This window comes from Neofelis nebulosa, chromosome 12 (assembly GCF_028018385.1).
Source record: "Neofelis nebulosa isolate mNeoNeb1 chromosome 12, mNeoNeb1.pri, whole genome shotgun sequence".
NCBI classification, from domain to species: domain Eukaryota; kingdom Metazoa; phylum Chordata; class Mammalia; order Carnivora; family Felidae; genus Neofelis; species Neofelis nebulosa.
Window position 1 is genome coordinate 10,528,530 of NC_080793.1, and position 20,050 is coordinate 10,548,579.

The following is a 20,050-nucleotide window of genomic DNA, read 5'->3' on the forward strand; positions in this document are numbered from 1 at the left end:
GTGCTTATAACTCAAGTCACTGTTATTAGCAATGCATGCTAACAGAACTTCCAACAATGCATTGTTATAGGCAGATTCATTTATTCAGACATCTCCATGCTGAAGGGTAAAAAAAAGTATCAAATTTAGAATTAATCCCTTTTAAATAAAAAAAAAATGCCTTCTTCCATTCTTGCTGTATGACTTTCTCTCTCTACACATTTCAAACCTTTAGATATTAATATTCCGTCTCACTAAATCTGACCACGACAGTGAAGCTGCTGGAAGAGCGCACTTTTGTGAATCTAGCCACTGCTGGAGAGTGCTGGAAATGTACCCGGGGTACAGGGAGAAAAAGCTTATCACAATCACAGATGTAGCACCGTTTACTTTCAGGACCGTTATCCTGTCAGCAAAATCAGCACACTGAAATGTGTTCCTGGAGCCTAAGATGGCAGAGTCATTAATTAACAGTCATCAAAGCAAAGAGCTGCTACAGATCTATGGGACAAAATAAAGTTCTATAGTGAAATGCAAATTCCTGAGATAGATCCAGACCAAGCAGGTAACCACAAATGTCCATATTCTGGTAGAATCCCATTTTTCAAGAAGTCTAACAACACATAAAAAATCACTAGATTATGTATGTGTGTGCGTAATAGCAGCTAATAATAATAGCAGCTAACATTTCTTGAGCACTTACCACATGCCAGAAACTGTGCTAAGCACCTTTTACGAACAATCTCAATCATCACAACAACCCTACAGGGAGGTACTTTTATCACCTTCACTCTCTAGAGGAGGAAATCAGGTATAGAAAGGTTAAGCAGTATATGCTCATGGGCTCTTCCGTTTCCATGGAAAATAAAATTTAGTATCCATGTCTCTGTATAATTGCAGTAAATTACAGAAAAAGAGGATTTCCAAAGTAATTGAATCTTTCTGCTGTAATGGTATTTGAATTCATGAGAAAAGAGTTCTAATAAAATCTGATCTTCAAAACGTAAACTGATAAAACATCTATCATTACAAAATCTTTCTTTGGAAGGGGAGTACCTTTTTGCTATTGGTTTTGAGTGCTGTTGAGGGCTCTGAAAAAGGGAATAAAATTTGGCTAATCGTATAGCCATAATGTCACTTATAACCTCTAATTCTATGCCGTTCTTAAGAATTTTTTTCCAGGAAGGGGTACCTGGGTGGCTCAGTAGGTTAAGCATCTGACTTGACCTCAGCTCAGGTCATCATCTCACAGTTGGTGGGATCGAGCCCCACACCGGGCTTGGTGCAGACAGTACAGAGCCTGCTTGGGATTCTCTCTCTTCCTCTCTCTCTCAAATAAACATTAGCAATTAAAAAAAAAAGAATTTTATCCCAGGAAAATAATGGAAATAAACAAAAAATGCTGTATATACGAAGCTGTGAGCATTATTTTCACAGTAAAAAACTGGATACCATTTAAGTATCCAAAAGTAAGAGAACATTCAGGAGGCCATAAAATGATATGACAGATAATCTGTGAGTCACTACAAATTATTAAAAACCAACCATGTCTAGTAGAAACTGGAGAGGGTTTATGAAATCACATTTGGTGAAAGAAGGATGCAAAGTTACACACATAATCTGATTCCGTCATGAAAAAGCCACATACAAATATGGAAAGACTGGGAAACAACACGGGGGGAAAAAAAAAAAAAGAACAGTTAGGGTGACTGGATTATGGACAGACTGTTAAGAAATATCCTTTCATAACATTTAAAAATTGTTTTAACGATAATTTTCAACAGGTAACTAATTAGAACTGGGTAGAAATATTTCTACATTAGTAGGGAATCTAAGTTGCTTGAATCAAATACAAAGAAAATGAAGTATCTTATGGAAAAAAAACTTACCCTACGTAGCTTCTAGATTAGGCACCAAGAACCAAGAAATATGTTTGCCCAAAGACACAAGTAAAAAATAACTTATAACTTCTCCAATGACTGATTCGACATTTTAAAAACAGATTTCATTATAAGAATTTCCCTCCATAAATGCTGGTGGTGTTCTAATACTAGGAACATGGACAGGAAACAAATGTTTCCAATTCTTCTCAATCAGACTGTAATTCCTGAAGAAGACGGGACACGTGATTTGACTTAATAACTACAACACTCAGCACAGTGCCTGGCACGAGTCAGATGTTCAGAAAGTATTTGCGGACTGAATAAGAGAGGCTTGCTGGCTCTCGCACAGAACCATGGCCTGGAAGCCCAGCGCCTGCTCTCCAAAGCCCTTCATTCCCACAAAGTCACCTCACCAGACGGTATGCTAGACCATGGAAATACATCCAATTAGAAGGAGCCAGATATTAGAATAACATGCATTAAAATGGGATTCTACCTGTACTATACTGAGCTCTCTGAGGAGGATGTTCTTTGGAAACCTATGCCATTTTTTAATAAAAATCTTCATTTTAACTTAGTGGGATAACATAATTGAAAATCAAGGTAAGAAAAAAAGGAGGTGAGAAATTAATTTCCCTCTAGATGCTCGACAGTCCTTGGAAACAGTACAAAGCTATCAGACTCAAGCTTGGGTCATTAACACTACTCCTCAAACTCATTCCTTTTAGGGTGCTCATTCATAATATGCCAAACAGAAAGCTGCAAAAATACAAACGCTGAATAAAGTAAAACCCAACCCCTAGGTGTCTTTTCCTTGGGCCAGACAGCAATGTTAAAAGGATTCAAGCTGTAAAAAACTGGCAAAGTTCATAAATTTATGATACTGTTTGAACATTTTATCGCACAAAAAGGAAATGATTAGGTCAAGCAGAATTTCCCTATGATCCTGAATAATCAAGAACTATAGATGGAAATAAATTTAGAATTCTCTGATCAACATTAGCGCAAACTATACAATCAACGTTCCAAAGATGTGGCATGCATCGCACTAGGACCATCACCACACTCTCCTAAAGGCACTGCGTGTCATCATCCCACTGACATGTCGAGTTGTAGGGAATGCCTAGAGGCCCAGGATCAGGAGCCTCCTCATACACAGAAGTTATGACAATGAGGATGATGATGATGATGGTGGTGGCAGTCTGCAGGAAGAGCACACTGAGATTCACCGTGGCCACCAACTGGATACCACAGAGCTATGAAGAACATACTCCCCACTGTACACACACAAACACATTCTTCTAGAAAGGCAACGCTTATGGCACCCAAGAAAAAGTGTTATGAAATATGTGCTCTGGGAATGAAGGAGCCAGGAAGTCCATGGTCTACAAACCTGTGAGTGTTGAGAATCTGTCAGGCCCCAGATCATCTTTGTCTTTTTCTTGTTTTTCTTTCTTTCTAAATGGTATAGGAGCTGGAAATTAAATAAAGTCAGTAGTGTGACATATAACATACTGCACTACTCGGAAGACAGCAGTCATTTTGGAGTATTAACTGGTGTGCCAACATTTCTAAGTGAAAGGAAGGTGAAAAGTTTAAAAGCTAAGAAATCCCGAGTGTCAACTGATCATCGTTCTTAAGATAGCATTGAAGGTTCTTACAGAAGCTTGCAGAATCTGCTTTGGGGTCATCTGCCACAGGAAGAATGATTTAATTCAGATCTATTGGGACTAAATCAAAACCACTGGCTCTTAACCTCTGCTCAAAAACAACACACTCAAAGCTCTCAGTCTCATTCTCTCCTCATCAAGTGGGCTTGAGTGCGGCGTGAAAGCAGTGTTCCTCAGCTCCTGAGTGCCACAGTGCCGAGAAGAGGCCTTCAGAAGAAGTCCCTAGCTTTAATCCTGGACGATCTCTCCTTGCAGGAAGAGACGCTTTTGTCAACTCAATTCTCAATATCTACTGGTACAATGCCAGGCTATTCACAAGGAAAAAAAAAAAAAGAGAAAGCAAATAAAACGATTTTATACAACTGCCTTCCAAAATACTCACTAATATTCAGGATATAAACATTCTCAACGAACATAACCATAAAAAGCTTAAGTTATTCCAGGAATGTAAAGGATAAATTTTCAATGTTTTATTACCAATAGCATCCCTTTTTCCTGCAATAATTATTAGCAATACATATGTCAAAAGTCCTATCTTTAACTTCAACAATATATGATATTTAAACAACCGTCACCTGCCTGACTTCCATGTATGAAACCACTACCACTTCATGCAATGAACAAGAACTATCATTTCTAAAGGTCTGTCTTAGCATTCACCTGAGTGAAACCATTTTCTATACCCTCAAAACAGCTAGAAACTTAGGCCCAGCAAGCCTCACAGAGAAGTTGACATACTGGCTCTCTGGAAGAGATTTGGGGGCTTTGCTTCTTGTTGCTAATACAATTCTAATATTTTATAAAATTACCTTTAGGCATGGCAGAAACAAAACGTTTTCTCCACCAAGGTCTGTTCCTGTCTGATTTCTCATCATCGCTATCTTTGCGTTCTTCAGTCTGTAGAAAAAGTTTGATGCTTTATTTGGAGTTGGACAGCAGGATAAATTACTATGAAAAGGATTTCAGTTTGTCTGTGAAATACAAAAACCACTCTTGTTTGTCTTAAAAGCAAACTGTTCTTATTGCTTCTGAAATATGGAAGTACACCTTTTAAGCACCAGACTATGATCTGCTTGAGGGCAGGCACTATCTCATTACTGTTAATAAACTGAAACCTTAATACAGAGCCTAGCATACAGCAGGCACTCAATAAATACTTAGGGAAGGTGTAAGCGTAATGCAAATAAAGTCTAGAGGGGTAGCAGAGACGACAGCAGCAGTAGTACTAATAAAACTGAGTATGCGCTGCGTGACAAATATTGAGTGTAAGGATATATATAGTCCCACTTAAACCTCACAGTCACCTTAGGAGATAAATACTACTATTAAACTTTTTATAGATGAGAAATAAGGGGCTAAAAAAGGTTATCTCCCCATCTTCCCCAAAGTTACATAGTCTGCCTGTGGCATGGCTGGGACTCAAACCCAGATCCAACCAACTTCAGAGTTCTTGTTTTGATCACCAATTATAATGAGTTATTAAGATCACATGTCAAAGAGCAGAAACTGTAATTCCTTTACTGGCCTATCATGTGGCCTCAGACAAATCATTTACTTTCTCAACTCAGAAGGAAACTGTAAGGTTTAAATGAAATTAAATAAAAAATTGCTTGCAGAAAAGTTGAAAGTGTCACAAAAATGCATAACATACTACTACAAAAGCAAAACAGTACAGGTTTCCCATGGACCACAGTTGTGGACAAACTAGATGGACAGATCACCCTTAATCATGACTACTGTCTGTCCTTCCTCTTAGATTTATATATGCCATGTTAATTTCAGATAACAAGACAGCCAGGCAGAACACTAAAGCTGACCACAATCAGCACAATTCTTCGACATGGCCTGTGTCCCATACCTCTCCTCTTGAGGAGTCCTTACTCGGGGATGAAGATGATGAATGAGGTGCAGCCACCAAAGAAGTAGCACCAATGGCTGCAGCTGGAGGGAGTTCTCGTTCTTCGTTCCCTGGACGTCGGTTCCAGCTGGGGTCGCTCATAGGTCGCCGGACAGATGAGACTATATCAGAGCTCCTGCTGCGAACTAATCTTTCAGGGTATGAATGCCTTTGCTTGAATGCTTCCATCTCAGCTGGAGTTAAAACATGGGAACCAAAATTTGGCAACCTGGCCTCGTTTCCTCCCACAGCTCCTTCCAGGATTGGGGGATCTGGTGGTGGATGCGATGGCCTGGCATAGTGAACCTTTGGCCTTACCACAGCAGAAGCCCCTGGAACAAGAGGAAAAAAAGTTTGCAACTCAGACAGAACTAGGCATTTTAATGCCAAAAAAGGCATTAACAAAGGATTTTGGCTCTGTTCTCCTGCCCAGGGTAAGAGTCAAAAAGCTCATTTGACTAGTTTACCTTCATGTGAAGACAGTGGATCAAACATGGCAAGTAGAGACTCTGACTGAGAAGGAGGAGAGGTCAGCTGGTGGGCGCCTAAAACAAACAGGCAAACTGTAAGAAATCAGAACTCATCACTCAGTAAGAGTTCCTACACGGTGAAAAAGGTTCTAGCATTCTTCCAAGGTTTTCCTTTTCTGATCAATAAAACTTGAGGGGCATATCAGGAAAAAAAAAGAATGTGGGGTGCCTGGGTGGTTTGGTCAGTTAAGCATCCAACTCTGGATTTCAGATGGTCATGATCTCATGGTTCGGGAGTTCGAGCCCACTTCGGGCTCTGCCCTGACAGGGAGGAGCCTGCTTGGGATTCTCTCTCTGCCCCTCCCTTGTTTGCTTGGTCCTCTTTACTCTCTCTCAAAATAAATAAATAAATAAACATAAGAAAGAAAGAAAGAAAGAAAGAAAGAAAGAAAGAAAGAAAGAAAGAAAGAAAGAAAGAAAGAAAGAAAGAAAGAGAGAGAGAGAGAGAGAGAGAGAGAGAGAGAGAAAGAAAGGAAGGAAGGAAGGAAGGAAGGAAGGAAGGAAGGAAGGAAGGAAGGAAGGAAAGGAAGGAAAAGAAAGAGAAAGAAAGAAAGAGAAAGAAAGAAAGAAAGAAAGAAAGAAAGAAAGAAAGAAAGAAAGAAAGAGAAAGAAAGAAAAGAAGGAAGGAAAAGAAAGAAAGAAGGAAAGAAAAGAAAAGAAAAGAAAAGAAAAGAAAAGAAAAGAAAAGAAAAGAAAAAAGAAAGAAAGAAAGAAAGAAAGAAAGAAAGAAAGAAAGAAAGAAAGAAAGAAAGAAAAGGAAGGAAGGGAGGGAGGGATGGATGGATGGAGGGAGAAAACAAGGCACCTGGGTGGCTCAGTTGGTTAAGTATCTGGCTTTTGATTTCAGCTCAGGGCATGGACTTGCAGTTTGTGAGATTGAGCCTCACGTTGGGCTCTAAGCTGATAGTGCCGAGCCTGCTTGCGATTCTCTCTCTCTCCCTCTCTGTGACTCTCCCCTGCTCGTGCACACTTTCAAATGGAATAAACATTTAGGGGGCACCTAGGTGGCTCAGTTGGTTAAGCATCCAACTTCAGCTCAGGTCATGATCTCACAGTTTGTGAGTTCAGGCCCCAAATCGGGCTTTGTGCTGACGGCTCAGAGCCTGGAGCCTGCTTCGGACTCTGTGTCTCCTTCTCTCTCTGCCCCTCCCCCGCTTGTGCTGTCTCTGTCTCTCAAAAACAAATAAACGTTAAAAAAAATTTTTTTTAATAATAAACAAACAAACAAACACAAAAGGAACCTAATATATTCTGATTACTTCAAATTCATGGTATGTTTTTATCTACCTACATGGATTTTAATGACATTTAAGTGGTCTAGCATCCACATGTTGATTACTTTTAATGGCCAAACTGTATTATATTTAATGTAAAGAGTAGAGCCAAAAAATGTAAATCACATCAAAATCTTCAGAATGTCACAACTTCCCTGAGTCTCATCTTCCTTCTACCTATAAAAGTAAGGGCAATATTACCTAGAAGGAGTATAAATAGAAAGTTGTAAAATTTGAAATTCTGATATTGTTCTCAGCAAATGACAATTTATAAAAGAACTCATAACAAAAATGAATAATAATACTACATTACACCACAAAACAAACTCGAAGTATTTTCAGCTACAGAGTAAAAATGACTCCTCTAAGCATATGTCTACACAGCCAAAATCAGAAATATTGAAACAGCTAATTAAGTATGTAGAGGCTAAAATTTTTAAATATATAAAAGAAACTATTACTCTAAACTTTTTGAGTCTGAGCTCTTTCATGATAATGAATGCTAGTACTTGGATTTTAAGCCTTTTGATTCTTCTTTTGTTCTAGGTCTTATATTCACCTTCCTTTATTAAAATTATAAAAATAGTGTATTGTTATGAAAGGCAGCTTAGAATATCAGTTCTAACATTTTGGTCTTAGGACTCTCTCACATTCTTTTGTTGTTGTTGTTAGGACACTTTGACATTCTTAAAAACTATTGCCCCTCAGAGCCTGTTTATGTTGGTTGTGCCTATTGATAGTTACCAGATCATAAATTACAACTGAAAACAAACATAAATATTTATATATTAATTCATTTAAACATATCCATTAAATGGTAACACAAATAACTCTTTTTTAATGAAAAAGTATTTCCCAAAGTAAAAAACAAGTAGAGTGACACTGTTTGACATTTTTACGAATTCCTTTAACATGTGGCTTAACAGAACACCTCTGGATTCTCATATGCTTCTACTTTCAATCTGTTGCGGTATGTATTCTGGTTGAAGTATATAAAGCTGGCCTCACGCAGACATGTAGTTGGAAATGGGAAGATATTTTAATATAACAGCCTTTTCAGATAACTGGGGACATTCTTCTGTGCTACCACACCAAATCTTGACAAGGAGTATTTTAAAGGTAAGCTACAATTTGGAATGTGACACCAAATCAATGAACTTTTTGTACTCTGTTACATTAAAATTAGTTGGTCTGTCTTTCTTGCACTTTAAGTGATTTTTGTAACATCATGTATTCATCACCTGGAAAATATTGGTGTAATTAGATACACAGATCTTCCACAGGTTGACACATTTCAATACATAATATTAAAAAACCACAATCTTAATAATACCACCAATCTCCCCAGAAAAGTCTTTACGTATCAGAAAGCTGTCAAGGTCATGGAGGTGGATACAAGTTTTCCGAAATTCTGATTTTTATATGAAAGCGTGAATTTTATCATTGGCAATAAAGTCTATTGTCAGTTGTTTTCCTTGAAGTGATAGGCTCACTCTGTTAATTTTCAAGAAATACCTGCCAAATACCCAAATCTGAATAACTACAGTTTTTGTCAGTCATTCTTTCAAGCAAAAATGGTGTTTTGTGAAGAACAAACAAGAAAAGAAACAGCTAGTTAAGCTCACAGCTCCAATAACCATACAAGTGCTTTTCCTTGAGACACTTCACCACATTTCAGAATGCAGGAGAAATGCGTTAGGGGTATTTCATATTTCCTCAGAATTTTAGACAGATGTGTACTCAGGGTTGAGATGTAATTAAATAATTTTTACTGCTTCATGAAAGACACTCTAAGTAAAGCTTTCTAACTAACGGAGTATACAGTGACCACTAAGACTTTGCTATCACTGCTCTGCTTCATGCTAAGGCTCCAGCAAATTTACCCACCTTGGCCTGTGCACCATCAGTGTCAATGTCGACACAGAGAAAAGACAACAACCTTTTACTATTATGAAAACAGTTCTGACATCATACCCTGCAGCCCCCAAAAGGGCCTTAAGGGCCCTTAGTGGTCCATGAAGACTATACTCTGAAAATTGCTCATTTAGAACAGTACTTCTCAAATCAGGCTACTTTGTGCCCCAAGGGATCATTTGGCACTATCTGGAGACATTTTTGGTTGTCACAACCAGAGCGGAAGAAGAGGGGTGCTGTGCTCCTGGTAGAGGCCAGAGATGCCACTAAACATCCTATAATGCACAGAACGGGCTTGCGTAACAAAAGAGTTACCTGGCCCCAAATGCCAATAGTGTGGAGGATCAGAAACCTTGGTTCAGAAAAAACAAAGAATTTTTTTATAAAAAAGAAAAAGAATCTAAAAACCCAGTACTCAGTACAAAAAACTACTGCTAGCATTTTGGTAGTTCTTTCCTGAACTTTCTCTATGATCGGTTTTGTAATGTTTCATTATCTTATATGTGGAAGTTCTCTAGGATAAATTTTCCAAAATTTTCCATGTTATTTCACATGCTTTAGAGGATTTAAAATCCAGTTGCATAAATTCTGAGTGGTTGCATCAAAATGCATGTAGGAATTCTAGTTTCCAATTCTCAGGTTGTTTCTTGTTTTCTGCCGAATCAATGTTATGGAGAACACCGGTATAAATGTTATGGACAACACCAGTATAAATGCTATTAGAAGCACAAGACTTTCTGCATACATGGAACTGTTTCCTTATGATTCATTCCTAAAGTGGACTAACTGAACCACACTGAGTTTTGAATTTTCAAGGCCTTCTATCCTGCTGCCAAATCATGCCCCAAAGTGCTAGAACAACTGGTACTATCACCAACAGACACAGAAGACTGCCAATGTCACCCATGAATGGGATCATTTTTAGGTCACTCTCATTTCTACTTCTTACCATGAGTTACTTCATCCATGTCTGGACTAGTGACAGAATCTTTACCCCCAAAATCAGAGCTGCACTCAGATCTCAGGTCTTCAATCTTATTGGGAATATCCTCGGAGGTTGCACTTATGCCTTTAAAATAAATAAAGTAAAAAATAAATAGCAAGAAGAACAAAATAACCACACAAAAAGTATATGAAGTTTGGAGAAATGTAAATATTCTCAAATTTTTTGTGTCCCAGTTTTATACATGTGAGACATTGGGTATCATATCCTTTTTATTGTACTACTGCCTAAATATGTTTACCTTGATTTGTACAACATAATCACAAGTATCATGTGGTATCTAAATACAGTAGCAGAGGCCACCAAGAACAGATAGAATTAGAGAGAGAACACGCACAGACCGTTGGCCAATTACTTCAACAGACTCCATAGAGCCACGTATTAAGTTCTCAGAGATTTAAGGTCCCTCAGAAACAATTCTGTTTCCAGAAAATTCCTCAACTCGTAAATAAAACATCTCTCTCTGTTAGCAATTTTATAAATGGGGAGGTGGGAACACACCTTGCAATCCTTATTCCTTAAAACAAGACAGACATACCCGACACAACACTGAGGCCTGGTGTGCTGGGGCGGGAACTGACCTCCCTGACATCCGTATCATCAGATGTGCTGCCCAGTCCAGAACAGCTCTCCAGTTCTTGTAGACGTTCCTCCTGCTTTAGATCCGGGGCCTCTAAATAGAAGACATGAGGCGCTACATTAGTGATTCTGTTAGTATGCCACAGTTTCAGCTTGTGACCCAGATGAGGAAAGCTACCAGAGCATGAATGAAATCATTGTAAACAGATTTCTAAGTCTGGGCCAGTTAGCACAGCTGATCAGATCGAGTGTTAAAGAAGTTGAGGTTGTGATTTTCATCCCAATATGAGCCAGTCTATCGTGCAAAAGTGAAAACTCCGCCCGCAGATCACTAATCTCATAAAGTATGCTGTTGGTTAACAAGTAAACTCAACAAGAAAATACAGAATAGCTTAGCATTAAACCAACTATTTTCTAAAAAATAACTCCTATGGATGCTCAATAGATGGTAAGCTAATCCTACTGTCTCCTTATCTAAAGGTTAGCATGTCTGAATGCATTAATATTATAAAACACATATCAGAATCACTTAACTATTCTTGAGCCGAGCAGATCACAAAGAATGTAATTCAGACATACAGTTACTTAAATCTGCATTTTGGTAGTTGACATTTCATTGAAAGCAAAGATTTATCTTCATAATCAGCAAAGCAGAAATGCAATACGTAAGAAAAGAGAAAGTACAAAACACTTTATATGCATTTATGATAATCCTGCACAAAATAATTCTCAGGACTCCAGAGTCTCAATTTCAGTACATTTCAAAAATATACTAGATACCTTTTAAAGAGTCAAGTTCTCCCCAGGATAAATCTAGGCATGCTTACCAGACACCCAACCGCTCAGGGTCCAAGTTGTACTGCTATTCCTATTTCGTGATGAGTTAGTGGGAGATACCAAACTCAATGTCCCACACAGAACTCCGGTGAGTTGCTAACAAATGCTTACAAGTAACCACACACAGAGTCAAAAAGCACCTGCCATCTTTGCCTATGTCCTGCAACACTGCATTTTTTCTTGATGGACAGAAAATGCCTTAACCTAACTGTCCATTTGAAATTCTTAGCAATGTGATTGCCTCACACTTAACAAAATGTACATGATACAGAAATTAAGATACCTTACATTTAAAACTTCTGTGCAAATCAGAAAGCAAACAATGACGGCATACTAACCTGAGTCACTTGGCAATACCTCTACACTCCAAGCTTCGCTTGTTGTCTCTGATATGGTAGAACCAGTGCAGGGGTCAAGAAGCACTGACCCTGAACCTGGCAGGCACAGTAAACTGCCTAACATGTTCTCTGCTGCTGCACCTGTATAACCAGTGGGGAGCAAAGGGTTAACAAAGATCCTGATGGAAAGAGCAGTGATCATGGAGAAGGACCAAACGCTAAACCAACACATAATCTCTACTCTACCCACAAGAAGGAAGCCAAGGTAAGTGTGATTTCAATCAATAACACCACTAAAATCACAAATTTCCCACTTTGGTCACAAAGGCACATGCTCCTTTTCCTCAGTTTCCTCCTGTTCACCTTGGACTCTTCATAGAGAAAACACACATTAGATCATTTCAGCTAGCTTTCATCTTGGTTTTTTAGCAAATTTTTACATGTGTCCCTAAGTATCTAAAATGTACAGTCCTAACAGGGATTAAAACCTCTCAAACAGAGACACTTAACCACAGAAAGGTGCACTGGCCAGATACGTTTTCTTCTGGCACATCAGCCACATATTCAGAGCAATAAAATATATTTGCAGGAAAATACACATCTTCTGGAACGCTCACTCCACTGCAAATATAGCTCATTGCTCAAAGAGAGCTTATTGCCAGAAAAAATACTACTTTGGCACCAGAAGCAAAGTAATGCAGAACCAATTAACAAGTCTATTTACACCACTGAAAAATACCAATAGAAAGGACTGAACATTATAATACACCTGTGTTAAAAATACTCAAGTTCAGAATGCTCCACTACTTCTGATTACGCCTAATAAAAGAACAACGCTACTTCAGTGCCTGAAAAAACTTTTGGCAAAGGGTTACTGGTAAAAGTTACATTTTTAAAGATACATCGTGAAATAATTACAAATAAAATAATGTCTGGAACTTGCCTAAACAGGACTGGGTTGGGTTGGGGAGAGGATAAAAGGGTAGTGGGTGAGAGAAGAGATGAAACAAAACCAGCCACCTGTGTCTGTGTAATAGTTGAAAACGAGTGATGTGCACAGAGTTCCTTATTCTCTCTTGTATCTGCCTGAGAGGTTCCATGATTTAAAGAGAAAACGAAGATGGTGCTTATGAGACTGTATGAAACCTTTCAGAGCTCACAAAACGGTATCCTAAAAAGGGTGAATTTTAAAGTATGGACATTGTACCTCAATAAAGTTGGTACTAAAAAAAAGAAAAAAGTAGTTACTCTTTGGAACTGAATTAATCCTTCCGGGAATTTTTTTTTTTTTTTTTTTTTTTTTTTTTTTTTTTTAAGTAAGCTCTATGACTTGAACTCATGAACTTGTATCACGAGTCACATGTTTTACTGAATGAGCCAGTCAGGTGCCACATTAAATTCAATTTTTGGAGAATCTCAATATTATATTATTCCGAAAGTTTTAGGGCTATAATCTGTTAAGAATTTCCATCTACACGTAATGTGCTTAGTTTCAAAAGAATATCCTAAGAATATGTACTATGTCCTGAAAACAAGAAGCTAATTCAGAAGATTAGTTTCTTTTTTGGTGGGGGAGGGGGAGTTAAGTGCAGGCAGGGAAAACACTACCTACATTTAGGCAAAGAAAAAAAATACACGAGTGCCTGGTTACATACACTTTTCTCAGTTCCCCAGTTAGTGCGAACACACACACCATGTCTGCCAGAGGCTGAAGTTCCCACCCATGAAGGGCAGGTGGATATGAATAACTAAATACCAATCTTCCAGAGAAATTTAACAGCAGTTACCTGCAATTTCTTGTAAGCGATCTTCGTCAATGTTAGGGTCGAAATCACTTCCTAAGACATCTGTACTCCACGTCTCACTCACTGTTTCTGATATATCTCTATCATCTGTCAGTCCCATCATGTCACGTATTTCAAACTTTCTTAGCTTATCATCAAGATTATCTTGTGTTGTAGCTATCAAAAACAAAATTAAGCACTTTAAAAATGGTAGCACAGCTATAATTTTTTAAATCAACTTTAAAGATCCATATTTTATCATTAACACAGAGCATGCAGTACCAAAACACTGCATCATTACCCTATAAATGTACTCTTTCACCTTCTGAACTTTCAGCAAGATGTACCCCTACTTCTGGTAGATTAACTGGGGTAATTTCTGCAGTGTGACTTTGATAAAAAAAAAAAAAAAACCAAAAAACGGGAAACATTCCCCTCTTTGTCTTTGCAAAGGCCTTGTTACTTGCTTTGGCCAAAAGAGTAAGGAGGAAGTGTGCCAGTTTCAAGGCTAGGCCTTAAAAGTCCTTATAAACTTCTGCTCTCTTTTCACCCTTGCTTCTCCCATGAGAATAAGCTTAAGTTAATCTGCTGGAGGATGAGGGACCACACAAAACACAGCAAAGGTCATCCTAGAGCAGCTCCTCACGGGCCAACTGTCCCCCAGCTAAGATTAGCAGAGCTCCCTACTGGTGACTATAGATACATGAGTTTGCCCAGTCCAAATCAGAACCTCCCAGCTGACCCACAGACTTGAGAGCACAAATAAATGTTTATTGTTGTAAAGTCACTAAGTTTTGAGGTGGTTTGGTATGTAGCATTACTCTGGCAATAATCAACTGATAAACCCATACTAAAAAAAAAAAAAACTTTTGTTTGACTTGAATACATCCACCTGATACTAGTTTTCTCTCTTCCCTTGACTAATGACAAGCAGTCTATAATTTGCCTCAATTTACTTCTTAACCTAGTGTTCACAAAATGTAGACCACCAACCACTTACAAGATCAATCACCTAGAGGGCTTGTTAAAAAAGTGGTATTCTTGGAGGCGCCTGGGGTTCAGTCGATTAAGCGTCGACTCTTGCTTTCGGCTCAGGTCATGATCTCCTGGTTTGTGGGTTTGAGCCCCACATTGGGATCTACACTGGCAGTGCGAAGCCTGCTTGGGATTCTCTCTCTCCCTCTCTCTCTCTCTGCCCCTCTCCTGGTTCATGCTCTCTCTCAAAATAAATAAACTTAAAAAAAAAAAAAAAAAGGTGATATTCTTTCAACTTCTGTCTTAAGCTACTATTTTAGGTTTCTCTCTTTTTTTCTTTAATTTTTTTTTTTTAATGTTTATTTATTTTTGAGACAGAGAGAGACACAGCATGAGCAGGGAAGGGGCAGAGAGACAGGGACACACAGAATGTGAAGCAGGCTCCAGGCTCTGAGCTATCAGCACAGAGCCTGACTCGGGGCTCAAACCCACAAACTGTGAGATCATGACCTGAGCCGAAGTCAAACGCTTAACCGACTGAGCCACCCAGGTGCCCCTAGGTTTCTCTCTTATTTGCAGAAAATTTAAACCTAATTGATACAAGGACAAACTAATTCAGTAAAATTTAACATTACATTTATTCAAGCCACACATATCCCAACTAGCAACGCTCTTTTCCTTTCTAAAAATGGACTGCACCAGGATTTCTGGAAATGAGATATGGGAAATGGCCTTTTTTTTTTTTTTTTTATTTCCCAGGTAATTTTTATGCTCACTCAGGTCTCAGAATCATTGCCTCAGACCCAGTTGATCTGCATCTGCCATCAACACTCCTTTGAAGGCCATCAGTGATCTTTGTTTTAAGTTTATTTATTTCTTATTAGAGAGAGAGAGAGAGAGAGAGAATGAACCCGGCAGGGACAGAGACAAAGGGGGAGAGAGAGAATCCCAAACAGGCTCCACAATGCCAGTGCAGAGCCCCAGGTGGGGCTCGATCCCACGAACTGTGAGATCATGACCTGAGCCTAAATCAAGAATCGGATGCTTAACTGACTGAGCCACCCAGGCTCCCCATGATCTTTAAATGGACAAATCCAAACAACTTTTTGAAACTAATCTTCCTAGAGCACAAAAGGGATCCATCTACTTCTCAGTCCTTACCCCGCATTATTCCCCTACTTGCCAGTTCCTGAGTAAGTATTATGGTTTCCCACCTCTACGACTTACTTATACTACTCTATTCCTTCACCTAGAATGCCCTGTCTTTCGTTTCTGCCAACACAATGCCAGCCAGACTTTAAGGCTAGCATTTTTTCCCACTAAGCTTTTCCCTACACTTTAAGCCACATGTATCTCTAACTCAGAACTGCTAAAGCACTTTTATGATACTGTTAATTATTTGTGTACCATCCTCTCCCTATCGTAAGTTCCTTAAGCCCTAAGTATTTATCTTCGTATCCTTTAAAATGTCAGTACTACAGAACTAAAATGCCAAATATTATAGAATTCAAGCAATTCATTGTAATTATTCTATGTAATTTAAGCCTAAAAAATTCATTTACCAACCAAACATTTTTAGGAACTCAAAGAACCATGTATAAATGCAGGTTTAACGGTCATTCTATAATCAGCTTAAATTTATTCTTTTACTGAACACAGCTAGCCTACATGGAAACACAGTTTATCTCGCAACCAGGTAAATTCTCTGCTACTTGAGCAACTGTGTTCAACTTAACCTTACCTTGCTCATGCTCCAATAGCTGTAGAGCTTCGACTCCATTGCTCCCAGAAGGTCCTGCTCCAAGTTCTGATACAGACTCTCCTTCTAGGTCTAGAGAAGATACCGAATTGGAGCGATTTGAAGGACCTAGAGAAATGTTTCAACTGTGAGTTTTTTAATACTCGTGAGCCACCATGCAACTTTTCATGCCTTGATAACAGACAACAGATTAAGATGCTTTCATTTGTTTGTTTTTATTAAGGTGTTTTTAATACTGCATTTGTACCTTAAAAATATAAATGCCCTTTAAGCCAGCAATTGTGCTTCTAAGAATTTATCCTAAGAAAACAATTCAAAAATTCATGTAAGGTTGCTTGTTGAAGGGCTTTTTATAATTCTTGAAAAGTGGAAGCAACCTATATGTTTAACCACAGAAGAACGTTTAAGTAAATTATGCCAATTTGAAGTTAAAGAAAAAAAATTAAAAACCTAGGCTATTTAAGAATGTTAAATTACAAAGAGAAATATCACTGCTATACTGTAATATGGTTACAAAAAAACATAAACCTAATTTGGCTATAAATAAACCAAATTGCTGTTACTAATAGAATGGTAAAATTACAGATGATTCCATTTATGCTCTGCATTTTCTAGAATGACTATATACTACCTATTCTGAAAAGTTAGAGAAAAAGAAGTTATTATTTTATGTTTGAAATGATAGTAAACTTGGGCTTTTTTCATTAAAAAAGTTTGTCCTTGTCCATGAAATGATGAATTCTCAATCTTAGCTTTCAACTTTCTATTTTATTCCTACTTCCATTCTATCTTCCTGCTTTATCAAGGTATGAGTGTGTGAATAAAGAAATACAGAACATTAAAAGTATACACAACATCCTGAAATACTAGTGAGTCCATTTATTTCCCACTTAGACATGCATTATCCTCTAAAGGAGCTCTATAAGCATTGGTATATATCAATACTACAGAAACTTGGTATTATTCAAGCCTCAATAAAGACATATCTTCTCCATTGTATACGATCAAAGGTCTCTTGCAATCTTTTTCTTTTTTAAATTTTTTTCTTAAAATCTTAATTTATTCTAGAAACAATCTTTATAGCCAACTGTTCAAGATCATTAGAAGAAAACTTCATTACTCTCCCCAGGGAGAGAAACAGATGGTATAATTATAATTTATAAGGCTCCTTTAAAGATCGCAAAACAAAGTATTACTTGAATCACACAACTCTTTGAATGAAGTAACCCTTCACCTTCAGATATTCCTTCCAGATTATCACTGCAGAGGGAAAAGCGCAAGGTTTTATCAGGTTTACCGTGGAGTTTGTTTTCATCGACAGGGACATCTCCTTGTCCTCCATCCGAAAGTTGCATGTTTAGGACCTGAAAAATAAAATGCCTTTGGTTTATCACAACTGAAAGACAGATTACTGATATGAAAACAGACCGCAACAAATGCATATTACGAGATTCTGATCAAGCTTTTAAGTACCCCTAGAATAAAAGTTTATCAGTTAAAAAAAACCTGAACCTATGCCTTTCCATCACCCAGTGTCAGAGATTGAACAATCAGGTATCAGTGACTGGTGGGTAGGATCATAAAAATCAAAAGGCTTCGGAATCAGCAGTGGGGTCTGTCTGGTTCTGCCATATACCAACTATGTAATCTTGGGTAAATTTATTTACCCTAAACCTCAGTTTCTTGATTTCTAAAACAGCAATAGTAACAGTATGCATGCCATGGAGTTGTTGAGGGTTAAATAAAAAAATGCACAGAAATCATTTTGCACGGTAAAATGACATTAAATTTGCAGTACATTTTTTCAAAAGTTAATAAACTAATTCAACAGAAAGAAAACATAGGAACAGACTATCCTGTAGGCATCAGAATTCAATCAGTCTAGTTTGAACCTTGCCTTGATCACCATATACACAGCCACAAAATTCCATACCAGAAGCTACAGTGTTTTCAGAGCCATCTCTAGCTTAGAGCTGATGGCCTTTTAAAAATGTTTTCTATTTGTTAGATGACTCCCAAATAACATAATTACTTTTCAATCCCCACAAGCCTCGTAACTCAGCTTTATATGTGTATCTTCAACCGAATGAAGAATTGAGGGCTTTGCTGGAAGTCAGCATGTTTTAAGCACACCCGGAACTCAAAATCACAGCCACCGTGCTCCTAGGCTACTGGTAAAACATGAAGGAAGAATAGTATCCTCCCATGAAAAGGAAAAACAAACAACCGCTCTAGGTGCTTTTGGCCCTGCATTTAAATGAGTAAATTAAAGGGTTTTTAACGACTCTATACGTTTACTCAGGTGATGCTTTTAAAGTCATTTAAAAATAGAATTTTTTTCCTACTTGCTGGAAATAAAACGTGGACATAAAACTTTCACATTTTGTATTTTTAAGATAACTTGGATCTTTAAACTCCTAGTGAGCAATGTGTAAAGAATCTTCAGGAAAAATCTATCCAAAGGTCTAGAGAGCGATTTGATTAACGGCAAACAAAAGGCTCCTCCTACCACAGTGGAGAGACTGCCCTGCAAGGGGATACAGGCTGCTGTCCGCGAGGATGCCAGAACTGTGAGCTGGGGGAAGGCTAACAGGGAAGGCAGAGTGCCACAGAGTTCCCTGGCTGAAATTCAGTGGTTGTTTTTCCTCATTCAGCATTCCCCTGGTTCTGGTAAGGCTTTTATTACATTCTGGAGTTCCTAAAAAGTTGATTCTGACAGTTTTTGCCAGCTCGTGTGTGTGTGTGTGTGTGTGTGTGTGTGTGTGGACAGAGTTCTGGAGTTTGACAGAATTCTTTCGTATGGGTCATGCCACAGTTCCAAACACCGCCTTACCAACCACCATCGTCACTTTATCAACCACTATAACTGGTCCCTTTGTCCCAAGCCAGGAATTTTTCTTGACTAATAAGCAGTCACTGTTGAATATAAAATGATGCTTCTTTTATATTTCTTCTTTCCTTTTGCCTCTGTCCCAAGCTCTTCTGTTTACAAATATCTTAAAAGTGATGCCCATACCCCAACTCCATTTCTTCAAAATATTTTACTTTCTTAGTTTTCTTTTCAGTTATCTCTTCCATTTCTTCCTAACCAACCAAAGAACAGAAAATATTTCTAAAGAATGTCTGGCTCTTTAAAGCAGCAATACCACTAGTTTATCATTAAAAAGAAAAGAAAAAAAATTTCCTACAGGTCAATGTCCATACCACAATTTCCCAGCTTCCTATCTCTTCTATACTATTAGGAAAATTCCTCCTGGTGTGGACCTAATCACCAATGACAGTGCTATTGATATGTTAATGTGAAAGGCCCCTGAACCGTTCATAGGGAATTTGGCATTTAATGCATTCATTAAACACATGCTGACTTATACATAAGAGACCATTAATTAGAAAAAAGAAGTAAGTTTCTTAACACTGATGGCTATAAGTTAAATGTAACAATACATTCATACCTCATTTTCCGACATCATCCCTGGAGTGAGCTGGGGACCTGTCCCTAAGGAAATGACCAACACCTCTTCAGGCTGCACTTCCTGGATGGTTTCTTGAGATGACCCTTCATGGTCCATATGTAAGTCCATTAGCACATTGGTGCGGCTTCTACTCCGAGTTGCTAATAAAAAGATTT

The 20,050-nt window shown here is 38.1% G+C and overlaps 1 protein-coding gene across 6 annotated transcripts in view; it reads right to left on the reverse strand.

The window, feature by feature from the left end:
- The window catches only part of GAPVD1 (GTPase activating protein and VPS9 domains 1), a 72,624-nt gene that overhangs the window by 14,916 nt on the left and 37,658 nt on the right, over positions 1–20,050 (reverse strand). Inside the window, exons 7-17 of one of the 6 annotated variants that reach the window (XM_058694123.1) lie at positions 19,875–20,035; positions 17,720–17,786; positions 16,405–16,530; positions 13,692–13,865; positions 11,905–12,045; positions 10,689–10,823; positions 10,097–10,216; positions 5,897–5,974; positions 5,391–5,761; positions 4,342–4,429; positions 3,256–3,336 (exon numbers count right to left, since the gene is read on the reverse strand). In XM_058694123.1, the coding sequence (XP_058550106.1) occupies positions 3,256–3,336; positions 4,342–4,429; positions 5,391–5,761; positions 5,897–5,974; positions 10,097–10,216; positions 10,689–10,823; positions 11,905–12,045; positions 13,692–13,865; positions 16,405–16,530; positions 17,720–17,786; positions 19,875–20,035 (1,542 nt within the window). Of the gene's footprint in view, positions 1–3,255; positions 3,337–4,341; positions 4,430–5,390; positions 5,762–5,896; positions 5,975–10,095; positions 10,217–10,688; positions 10,824–11,904; positions 12,046–13,691; positions 13,866–16,404; positions 16,531–17,656; positions 17,787–19,874; positions 20,036–20,050 lie in introns of those variants that run through there. The other 5 variants (XM_058694122.1, XM_058694126.1, XM_058694125.1 and 2 more) reach the window with 5 other exon arrangements.